The 12,234-nt window shown below is 35.7% G+C and overlaps 1 protein-coding gene across 1 annotated transcript; it reads right to left on the bottom strand.

Moving 5' to 3' along the window:
- Positions 1-8,355: 8,355 nt before the first annotated feature.
- On the bottom strand, positions 8,356-9,302 carry LOC106799983 (olfactory receptor 5D13-like). Its single transcript, XM_014779654.2, is given in 2 exon segments — positions 8,356-8,450; positions 8,453-9,302. Coding segments are annotated over 2 exon segments (945 nt in total).
- Between the last annotated feature and the right edge of the window lie 2,932 nt (positions 9,303-12,234).

Here is a 12,234-nt window from a genome sequence, read left to right as displayed (position 1 = left end):
GATTGTTGTTGGAGAAAATCTGAAATAATTACAATAAATATTATCACGATGATAGTACATTTATATAACCCTATGTTGCAGACATTGTGCAAAAACATTAAAATATATTAATTTAAATCTTTGAATACCACTGTGAATTGTAAAACAAGTAGCCCCATATTTTACATAAGGCAACTGAGGCATATATGGGTTAAGGAACTTGTTAGAGGTTACACAGCTTGTTAGTGATGAGTTGGGTTTCGAAGTTGACCCTAAGTGCCAGAATTTGAATTAAGTTTAGGGTTAGACATAAAGGTATTCTACATTGTTGTAGAAAAACATGTGTCTTTCACACTTCCATCATTCTGAAGATCTGTGTTTTTTTAATAGCACTAAAATAACAATGAATATAAATTTAGCACTAAAATTTATAAAGGAAGAATCAGGAGAATAAAGCATTAAAGGCAATAATACTTCTATAGTTATGATGTTCAAATTGAGGATCATAGGGGAGGCAACATTTATGAGTCACCACAAGAATTTTCAAGTTTTGAAAAAATATATGGACTTTGAAGGAAATAGAGCCCTGTATATCTTCAGGCTTTCCATTGATTTTACAGTAAATGCCTTAGTGTACTAAAAACAGTGTAGCAACCTGGTAAAATGAGGAAGTTGCAATTATGATATGCTGCTCCCTCACTCACGTGCTTTCTTTCCTACTAAAGTGTTTTCTCACTTAGTGTCACCAATGGTCTCAACATAATCTAGATTCCTCGATCATTATCTTTTAAATTTCTACTATTATTTTTAGCCTAATAACTTTACTTGGCCTATTATAACATTAAAGAGTGATAGACTATCTGAACTGGAGAGTAACTTATACTGTGTTTTGCTCAAGTCTTCTACATTCTCTAGAGCCTTTTATATTCTCTAATATATTTTTTCTATATTCTCGCTAGATAATATGGTAATAAACACCAATGGTTACATAATCACTCTCCAAATTTCTGGTGATGGCAACACTAGTTTTGAGTAAAGCTGCATGTATATAATTGTCTTGTTTTGAGTCACGCAATCTTTGTTATATTGGCATACGTTATTTTGAGAAAACAAAAGCATCTGTATTCTCAAGTGGTTCATAATAACAGAAGTATCTTTAATCATTTAACAATGTTTTTAAAAATAAGTTTATAATAATAATGTGTCAGTAACAAGGACATGTCTGAAATGTTTACCTTAATAAAAGATTATTAGCACAAATCTCGTAGATGACGATACCATTTTAGTTTTGTCTGACCAGGTCAAGGTAGAAAGAAACTATCTCCTTTATAGCTAAATGCTGTTTTTAACACTCAAAAAATGTATTTCATACATGTAAAAAGAGAATGGGCAGGAAAATGACAAAGAGCTAATGACAGACCAGCATAATGAAAGAAGCATGGGCTTGGAAACATCAATTTAAATTCAATTCCAGGCTTTTCCATTTACTGCGTTATCTTTGGTGAATTAATTGAATTTTCTGAGCCTTAAATCAGTAAGACTGATCAGTAGTAATGACATGACAATACATATTTCACAGATGTGTATTAAATTATAAAGTGATATTAATACACTTAGCACAGTCCTGACAATTGTGGAGTCCAGGAGATGTAGGTTTCTCCACCCTCACCCCTTTTAATTCTTAGTGCTATGACTAATTGGTATTATTTTTAAACACATATTATGTTTAAAAATCTAAGAAACAGACCAAGGGCCAAAGTGGGCAGTAATGAACAGGGGAGTACAATTTGGGACATCAAAGGGCATCTCAGCTCTTTCCTGGATCTCCTTTTAGCCCTATTTGTCTTAATTCCCCGCTTACTGTCCTTCAATAAATCGTCTGTTTTTCCCTTGCTTTCTCTGACTCTCTTGTGCTCCCTTTCTAATTTCAGGTTGGTGCCTGTGGGAGACTTAGCAAGCTGCAATCATTACTCAGGCAGATTATGGTAGCTGAGGCACAGCCAACTTCCCCTAGTGTGGCTGGCTTGCGCTGTGAGAACATCAGCTTCTCCTTCCCTTGATTACTGTGGTTGTTATGATAGTCTTTGGCTCTGAAAACTTTGATTTCTCCCTATTATCTAATTCTAAATATCTCTGTTCAATTTTACCTAAAGTCTTATGCCAGCTGTTCCCTAGTGTTCAACCTTCTTTAATCATGCCCATATTCTCAGCTTATGCTGAACAACACTTGCTCCTTTATTCCTTGGCTTATTTGATTTTTCTCTTCTTTTACCGGGAACATCCTCTTTTTCTAGTGTACTGATGCAGCACTTACAATATATAAAGCTTTAAATGAAAATCAATATCATAAAGAAACTTTCCCTTTTCACTCCAGCAATATTTTCCACATCCCTGGTGGACCTACAGACATTACTAAGGAAATCAAATTTCATGATATATTGTGTTCACTATTACTTTACACATTATTCTTATCCCCTTTCTACAAGATTTTGAGATGTTGAGGACATGCTTAGATTTTGTAATGTTCTTTTAAGAATTTTCAGTCTGACTGTACTATTCTAGGCACATGATGAATATCCTCAAAGCAAAAATCAGGATGATACCACAGGGAAGGTGGAAGAGATCAAAGCCCAGCAATATGAGACTTTGGGAAGATGGACTCAGGAGACATCATGGCGTTTAAACTAAGAAAAGTGTCCCCTGACTCAAAGGTTGCAGGACTTCAATGTCCCCATATAAGTGAAAGATAACACAAGATAGATCACCCAACCTGAAGCCAACTCACCTGAACATCCTGTTCCTAGTATTAATAGTCTCTAAGGAAGTTCCCACTCAGAATTCAAACATTATTGAAAATATTCAAAAGTTGGTAAATATAGCAAGCGTCCACAATAAATTTTAATTAATGTGATGGGAATATATTTCTTTCTTAACATCCAGAAAAACTCAGAGAGAGAGAATAAGAAAAAGAGAGAGAGAGAGATTTGGAAGCTGAATCTGACTCCTAGGAAAAAACTGTAGAGCTTATATATGCCTCCATGACCTCAGAGATTTAAACCCTAGAGAATCTTTACTGAACTACTTCTTTTTATATCACAAACTCGGAAATTAGATTGAGTGTTCTCTTATGTGGCATTTTATAAGAATATAATTTGTTCTAAATCGCTGGAGACAATGCTTCATCAAGACAACCTCATGAATTTCTTTTAAAAATTTAATTATAGAAACTATACAAATTGACTTAGAAATCATGGTGTCTACAGTAAACAGCAAAGGGAAAGAGAAATCAGCTAAAATGAAACCATTCAGAGGTAATAGCTGTTAATGTTTGTAGTATGATTTTTCTGTGCATAATGTGTGTGTCTTGAAATGTTTAAACAATGTCACTTGGATTCTGGCTTTTTACATAATGTAAAATAATCGTTATTGCACCTGGAAACATTGATTCACTTCGTTGAAACTAATTTGCATTTTCTTCCAAATGTGGACCATCTACTCTTCCAAGCTTATATTAATACAATTGAATAATATAATGTCTTTGTACCTATACCTTCTTAAATATGACAAATGTATTTTGGAAGCACGTTTAACTCTCTAAAGCCACTGGGTGTCAACCAATCCATTGGTTCCACTACATCCAAATATCACCCAATTAGATCCACTTACACTTTCCCTGGGCTACTGACAACCTGACTAACACTTGCCAGACTCTACCAAGAACCCCTAACACAACAGAGGCTTTTTATCACAAAGCATAGAATTATTTATTGTATACGACATGGCCTTGTTCCAGAATCCCAGGAGTCTGCATTGTTGTTCTCCCACTGGATTGGCATGAGTTCCACACTGCATCTGTTCCCCACCACTGACACCTCTGCACGCTAGACCAGCTCTGGAGGCAACTTCCTCCCCAGAGTCACTCAAAGCTAGTAGTCTTCTATGTCACCTGGTGTTTGAGATTTCTATGCTGCATAATAAATTACCACTTACTCAGTGGCTTAAACTAGTACACATTTTTATATCACAATTTCTACAGGGAAGCACTCCAGCATGCTGGATTTTCTGGACTCTCCAGGGTGTCATCAGGCTTCAATTCAGGTATCAGTCAGAGTTGTGGTTTCATAAGAGGCTCAACTGGGGAAGAATCCCCTTCTAAGCTCCTCAAGTTGTTGGAAGAATTCATCTCTTTACAGATATAGGACTAAGGTACCCATTTTCTTACTGGTCATTGATCAGCAGCTACTCTCAGATCCTAGAAGCCACCAGCAGCTCCTTGTTCCATAGCCCTCTCTGTAGGCCCTCTCACAACATGGTATCTTACTTCTTCAAAGCCAGCAATGAAAAGAGTCTTTCTTACTTCAAGGAGGGCCAAGTCCCTCTTTTAAGGGCTTTCACTGATTAAACCAAGGCCACCCAGGACAAACTCTCATTTAATTAAGTCAAAATTAACAAATGTTGGACTTTAATTACACATGCAGAATTATTCATCTTGCTATATAACATAACCTAACCAAGAGAATGGCATCCCAATATATTTGCCATATCGTATTGGCTGGAAGCAAGTCACAGGACTCACCTGCACAAAATGAGAGGAAATTACACAAAGGTGGTGGTACACAAGGAAGATTACACAAGGAAGTGGTAATCCATTACTTTAAGGGTTGTTTACCACACCTGGTAGAAGAGTCAGAGCAGTATTCCCAGGTGTGGAATGTGTTGCCTCTAAAGCCTTAAAACAGGTCTTCTGAGAGCTGTGCTTTCTCATTTCTGGAAGGGGACAGAAGATACAATAATTTGTCTTTTATTTTGGAAAAGGTAGCCTGGAATGTTTCTGATTACTTCACCCCTAAACACATCATTGAAGTGGCAGGTCCCTGAATCTCTTCCTTCCTTTATGTCTTACTAAGGCCTGCAGCATATTAGCTACCTCTTGTTTATCCTGTATGTTTAGTATGATGCTGTCAATGTAAGGGACTATTGTGCTGTTCTGTGGCATGGTCAAGTGGCAGAGATTTCTCCAAACTATATCATAACAGAGGGCTGGAGAGTTAACACGGCCTTGAGCAAAACTTTAAAGATATACTTTTATCCACCCCATGGGGATGTTAATTGTTTATGATTTCCTTTTAAAATTAAAAAGGAAAATAACACATTTGCCAAATCAGTGATTGCATACTGTATGCCTTAAGACACATTCATCTGCTCAAGGGCTACTATTTGGTTGAGTTTTCCATAGTCTACAGTCATTATCCAAGACCCATCTGATTTCCTTCTGCCTGAAGAACTCTTCTTGTGATTTCTTTTACTGTAAATCCACTGAAGATAGTCTTTTAGTGTTTTCTGTCTGAAAAATCTTTGTTCCATCTATATTTTTTTAAAGTATTTCTTAGGCGTAGGATCATAGTTCTACAGTTATTTTCTTCACCAATTCAACAATGTTACTCATTGTCTTCTACCTTCCATTGTTTCACTGGAGAGTTAGTCATGGTCTTCTGCTTCAGGTAGGATAGCGAAGATCACTGCAGATCAACAATTCCATGAAATAACTTTTTCAAAAAAGATGAATTGCAAAAATTACTTTTTACAGAAAAAAATGGAAGCAATTAGGACTAGATTATTAAAATTTCAGAGAGGAAAGGGACCTTCCTTGGTGAGCTGGCAATCACCCTCTGTTTCCTTCGCTGCACCCATCTTCTGATCTGGGAACAGGCTGAGTTTCAGGTGTGTTGCTTGCAGAGGGACACTACTGTCAAAATAAAGAATCCGCTGGTGCTTTGGGGACACACAAAAATTTATTGATAAATTTAAAACTAATGAAACCCAAAACTCATGACCAATTTTCCCCACAGGGCATTTGTTGTATTCTGGGGGCAGGGCGGGGGTGGGGGATGGAGGCTGGGGATCTGAACCAGAAAGGCAGATTGAAATGTCCTACAGAAATCCCATAGTGCTTAGGAGAAAAAATCTGACTAGAGAATTGAGACCTTCCACAAAAGCTTGACTATCTCACCCTCACAATATTTGTCTTTCTGTTAAGCCGCATTGGGTAGCAGGAGAAGGTGCTAGACTCAAACTTCAGAGAGTAGAGCTCAACCATGATGAGTCTTTTAGAGCTGAGGGAGACACACATCTGTCAGGTCTCAATCAAAACCCCAACCAACGCAAGGAGCAGGGATGAATCATAGGATGGCTGTCTTAAGAAAACTTCTTTGCTCTAGCCTGCTGATTTTAATGGCTTCTTTACTAATCTCTGGAAGACCTCTCTTCCCATTTTTATTCCAGCAGTTCTTCCAGTACCTTTATGACAAATCACTGTTCTAATTTCCCTCTCTTTAAAAGCCAAGTGTAATTGTTCTCTTGTCCTGACAAGACATTGACTCATATATGCAGAGTCTGTCTTCTCAGAATTCATAGCGATTTGAAAACCATTCTTTTATGAACAAACTGCACTCTCACCTTGAATCTCAAAAGGACAATTACATGAGAGGACAAATATACCTCATCAGTACAATTCTCAAAGGCTTGGTAATGTAGATATTATGAGGTGGTCATCAAAGGCACAATGCAGGCAATTTATATACATTAACAAGGATAAGTATATTGTACCATATTTTATTTAAATATATAAATATATATACATGTATGTATGCGTATATATACATAAATATTTCTCTGCGTTAAAGTGACAACATCTTTTCATGTCTTTTCTGCCATCTCCTGTTTACCTTTATAGCCCTATAGAAGCAGCTCTTCATGGAAGATAATTCACCTCTTCTAGGAAAATCACTTTTTAAAGGAACAAAGCCAAAAAGTTCATAAAAGGAAAAAATATTCACAAATATCCCTCTCCCTACTTTTTTCCCTTCCCTATATCATGGCATGTACTGGAGAGAAAAATTTTCTCCTAAGTTAAAATATTGGACTTCATTTCTTGTGGGTGAATACCTAGGAAGGAATTGTTGAGTTGTGTAGGAAGTGCTCGCATAACTTCATAAGATACTGTAAACTGTTTTCAAAGTCATTGTACCTTTTACTCCCATCTCAAATGTATGAGCATCCCGCTAGCTCCACATTTTCACCAGTACTTGGTATTTCAGTCTTATTCATTTTAGCCATTCTAACTGGTGTGCAATGGTATCTCATTGTGATTTTAATAAGATTTTCATTGACATTGATGGCTAATGCTATTTAGTATCTTTTCATGTGTTTATAGATGATTTGTATATCTTGTTTCATCAAGTGTCTACTCAAATATTTCACCAATTTTTTAACTAGATTTTGTTTTCTTGTTTTGACTATAGAGTTCTTTATACATTCTACATACAAATCCTTTCTCAAACATATATACCGAAAATATTTACTCATAGTTTGTGGCTTACATTTTCTTTTTCTTAATGATGTCTGTCACCATTAGGAAACTTTTAGAACAAGTTTTTAACGTTGCTGAAGTTTCTTCTATCAATTTTTTGATGATCCATCCTGTCTGTGTTTTGTTTAAAAAAATCCCACCACAAATTTCAGAAGATTTTTCTGTGTTTTATACTAAAATTTAGTACTTTTAATTGTTATGTTTAGACCTATGATCCATTTCATTTAATTCAAGTTGATAGTTGTGTATGGTGTGAGGTAAAAGTTAAGGCTCTTTTATCCAAATGGATATCCAGTTATCTCAGCATCGTTTGTAGAAAATCATCACTCCGTTGAATTATAATGGCATGTTTGCTGAAATTTAGATGACCACATCTGCTTGAGCCCATTTTGGGACTCTATGACTCTAATATCCTACCGCCTTTATTACTCAATTTTTTGTGTGTGTGAGTAAAATAGGATATGAATTTAGGGAGAGAAGAAAAGTACTCAATTTTGTTTGCTAGTTAGCAGGCTATAATTTTCATGAATAAAAGCCAACTTCTGTCATTCAATGCAATAAATAGCAAAAGGCTGGTTTCTGTATAAGACACAGTAAGCTTAAGCATTTGTTAAAGGCTTCTCTGGAGTAGGGGCTGCCTGATTACAATTCTAAAGAGCCATTCTAGATCTGCACATATTTGATGAACTGATAATTAGTTTTACTTTGGAAACACACATATGTAATTACACTGTAGGATAAAGCATTTTAAAATAATTTACAAATATTGCAAAATATAGTCCAAGAATTTTATTTTATAAAATTTTGGTTTACATGTGGTTTAGAGCTATTTCACTAAAAATTAATGTATGCAAAAATCCATAATCATAAAATGTGCTGCCATAAATGTATTAACTAAGAGCCTATTGATTAAATGGTTGGAATTCTCAATTGCACTGCAAGAGTTGAGCAATCTGTAGCATAGCAAATCATTTCTTTTCAGAAATAAAATAATGACTATATCACTATTAAAGTGAGTGACAAAGCAATTTTGTGACAACTAATTTTCTGAATGTGTCTTTCATATCTTTGTTCCTAAGGCTGTAGATCAAAGGATTCAGCATGGAATCACCACTGTGTAAAACACAGAGGCCACTTTAACCATGAGCCAAGAAGTTTGAGGATTAGGGATACAGAAAAGGAGAAGAATTGTTCCATGGAAGATGGTGATGGCTGTCAGGTGGGAGGCACAGGTGGAGAAGGTTTTCTGGGGCCCAGTTGCAGAAGGCATCCTAAAAATAGTGATAAAAATGAGTATGTAGGATGTCATAATAATCATCAGGCTGCTCACCTCGTTAAATATGGCAATAATAAAACATAGCATCTGGCTGATATAGGGGTCTGAGCAGGCTATGGAAACAATTACAGAGTGGTCACAGATAAAATTATTTATGATGGTGGACTCACAATAGGATAATGCAAGAAGAAAATATGCCACTGTCAGGGAACACACTATGCCCCATGAGTAAGACCCAGCCACCAGCAGCGCACAAAGCTTCTGAGACATACTAGTGGTATAGAGCAAGGGGTTACAAACTGCCACAAAACGGTCATAGGCCATCGCTGCTAACATGAAAGTTTCTGTTACTCCAAATATGCAAGCAAAACAAAATTGTAGAATGCAACCAGAGAAAGAGATGGTTCTGTCTTCCACAATCAAGTTCTCCACCAGTTTAGGCGTAACTGTGGTGGAAAAACAGAAGTCTACAAAGGACAAGTGACTAAGAAAAAAGAACATGATCGAGTGGCATTTGGGATTGATCTTGATTATTATCATGCCTAAATTCCCCACTGCAGTGACTGTGTAGATAGACAAGAAAACCAGGAAGAGTGGAATCTGGAGATCTGGATATTCTGAAAAACCCAGGAGAACAAAAGTAGGTATGGTACTTTGATTTCCTTTGGATAACATCATGATTCCTGTTGAATAAAGAACCAAAAGTTATTCCTGAAAAATACAACTGAATAGAAAGGAGAAACAGAGAGAAGAAAGGGGCTTCATACATCTCTGTGAAGTTGGTGTAGAGCAGTGATTCTCAAAGTGTGGTCCCAAACCAGCAGCCCCAGGAGCGCCTGAGCATTTGTCAGGGATGCAGATTCTCAAGCCACATCACCAACTTCCTGAATCAAAAACTGTGGGATGAGGCCCACAGTTCATGATTTAACCAGCCCTCCAGGGGATTTTGATGCATACTAAATTATGAGAACCACAGCTATAGAAAATGTATAGTAATCATTCCATTGTTTAAAATTCAGCTCTTGTTGGCAACATTAATATAGAACTGAAACATAAATTGAGAGCATGAAAGAGATTGTAAAAAACAGAAGTAAGAGAGGCAGAACAGAAGCACAGAGAATCTTGTTATGGTTCTAAGAATTAAAATAAGGATCAAGGGGATCACTTGTCATGGCAAATGGTGCCATATAAATCTTAGTATTAATAATTTTTTATTTTTTACCTTTTCTAGACATAACATAGAATTAAATACTCATAGAATTTATGAGTTGAAATAAATCTTAAAATGTATCTAGTTTGTGCCTCCCACTTAATGTTGCAGAATTTATTACAGAATCTAATGCATGAAACGATCATGTAGCCTCCATAAAAAGCTTCATTAATGGTACACTGCCTCCTGGGGTAATTTTGTGGGTCTTTTGTCAACGTTTTGCTTAACACGTATTACTTTACTAATTAAAGTTAATTAATTAAATTGTCATTAAATATTTATTAATTTACTTTCAGGTCATCCATTCTGATATGTATATTACAATATTATACATACATAATTAAATATATAAATTACATATATGTAATTTTTTGAGAACAGAAAACAGAAGTGTCTTATATTCATCAACAATAGTTCCATAAAAAATATGTTTTATGATCCAGTGAAAATTACACATTTTCTTAACCAATAAGAAGTAAGCCCTCTCTTATGACGAGGCAAACTTGGGGAAGATAAGGAAGTGAGAGCAGTAAGACCATAAAATGAATGGCTCCAAGATATAGACATGGGGCTGCAGCTGAATTAGATGAATGATCTGTTCCATCTTCTCAGCTTTGCCTGGAGCAAGTGTCGGTCTCCAGACTCAGCCCCATGATCGCCTACCTTTACATGTGCTACAAGCAACCCCAGACATAAAGCAGCCATCATCAGCATATTCTATCCAATAGCAAGTGGGACTGGGCGGATACATTGTAAATATCCACTATTATTCAGGCTGTTTTAATAAATGAGTTCCCTTCAACATTTGAATGTATTAGCAAAAGCCTGGCATATTAGGGAGATTACCACTCCTGCTCTGGCTTACTGGCACACTTACTAGGTCAATAACAAAAAGATACTCAGGAAAAGACTTAATACTCAAACCCTAGAAATTTCAAATAATTTTGGAGAAAATCAATGGATTAGGATTAGGTTTGTACTCAAATTTAAACCATAAGATTTCAAAAATCAACAAATATTCCATACATTTTCTGTGACTTCCCCATTGCTCACTGCTGCCAGTTTCTGTAATACAAAATTTAATTCTAAGAAATACTTCATGCCCTATTAGTGAAAATTAAAATATCTCTGACCATAAAAAGGGTCATCTATAAATTTTAGAATAATCTATAGGAGCTGTTGCTCCATGTTTTCCATCTAAATTGAAAGATACCAAAAGAGAAGTGAACTGACCTGAACCAGAAGATCATGATTAATTTACTGAGAATTTCTTTTTATGATTAATGAACCTCAGACATTTTCCTTCTCAGTAATCAAACGTTCATTAAGTAAGCAACAGGCTTGAGGTTTGTAACAAAATTGGCAGTATATTTCAATTGGTATGCCATTAAAATAGCATTATATTTCCAAGACATAAGAAATCTCAGGGAATACAAAGAAAAAGCCAAAAGCTGAATCCACAGTCTGAACTCTGCCAAACTCTGGGTCTTATATCTGCCTCCATGATTATGGAGATATAGACTACAGAGAATTATAATTGAAGTGTTAGTCAGTGGGCCACAAACGCATAACTAGTAGAAATACTGTATCTTGTGTCATTGTGGTAAACACATTTTCATCTAAATCATTAAGGATAATTACATCACCACATCTATTCCATTAATTGCTTGCAGATATTAAATTATTGAAATAATACATATCAATTAAAGAAAACATAAACTGTAGAGTTTTAAATAAGAAAAAAAAAGACAGTCCAGAAATAGCTGTTATTAACTCAACTGTGATTCAAATTACACATTCAAGTTTAGAGTGTAGAAACTTGGCCAACACTACCTTAAACAAAGGATGAATGTGACCATCATCAGTGATATCATGTGGATCTCATTTACCTCCTGATATGATGTGATAAGAAAGACTTCACATCTGTGATATTCTTCCCCCAAAATCCATAACCCTGGCTTAATATGAGAAATCATTAGGCAAACCCATATTTGGAAGCATTCTACAGGCTAACTAGCCAGTACACCTTAGGACTGTCAAAGTCAAGAAAAACAAGAAAGGAGTAAAAAATTTTCACACACTGGAGAAGGCTGGGGACATGTGATGACTAAATGCAATGTGGTACCCTGGATTGGATCCCAGAAATGAAAAATGTCATTAATAGATAAAACTAATGGAATCCAAATAAAATTTGGATTTTAGTGATCATAGTATACCAAGGTTCCTTATTTTTATTTTATTGTGGTAAGAATACTTAACATGAGTTCTATCCTCTTCAGAGATTTTTAAGTGTACACTACAGTATTGTTGACTACAGACACAATTTTGTACAGCAGATCTCTAGTACTGATTCATCTTGCTTAACTGAAATTTTATGCTTATTTATTTGATACTCTCCAT

Source organism: Ceratotherium simum, chromosome 34 (genome assembly GCF_057802395.1).
Source record: "Ceratotherium simum simum isolate JZ-2026a chromosome 34, ASM5780239v1, whole genome shotgun sequence".
In the NCBI taxonomy this organism is placed as follows: domain Eukaryota; kingdom Metazoa; phylum Chordata; class Mammalia; order Perissodactyla; family Rhinocerotidae; genus Ceratotherium; species Ceratotherium simum.
This window is presented reverse-complemented; position numbering and strand designations above follow the sequence as displayed.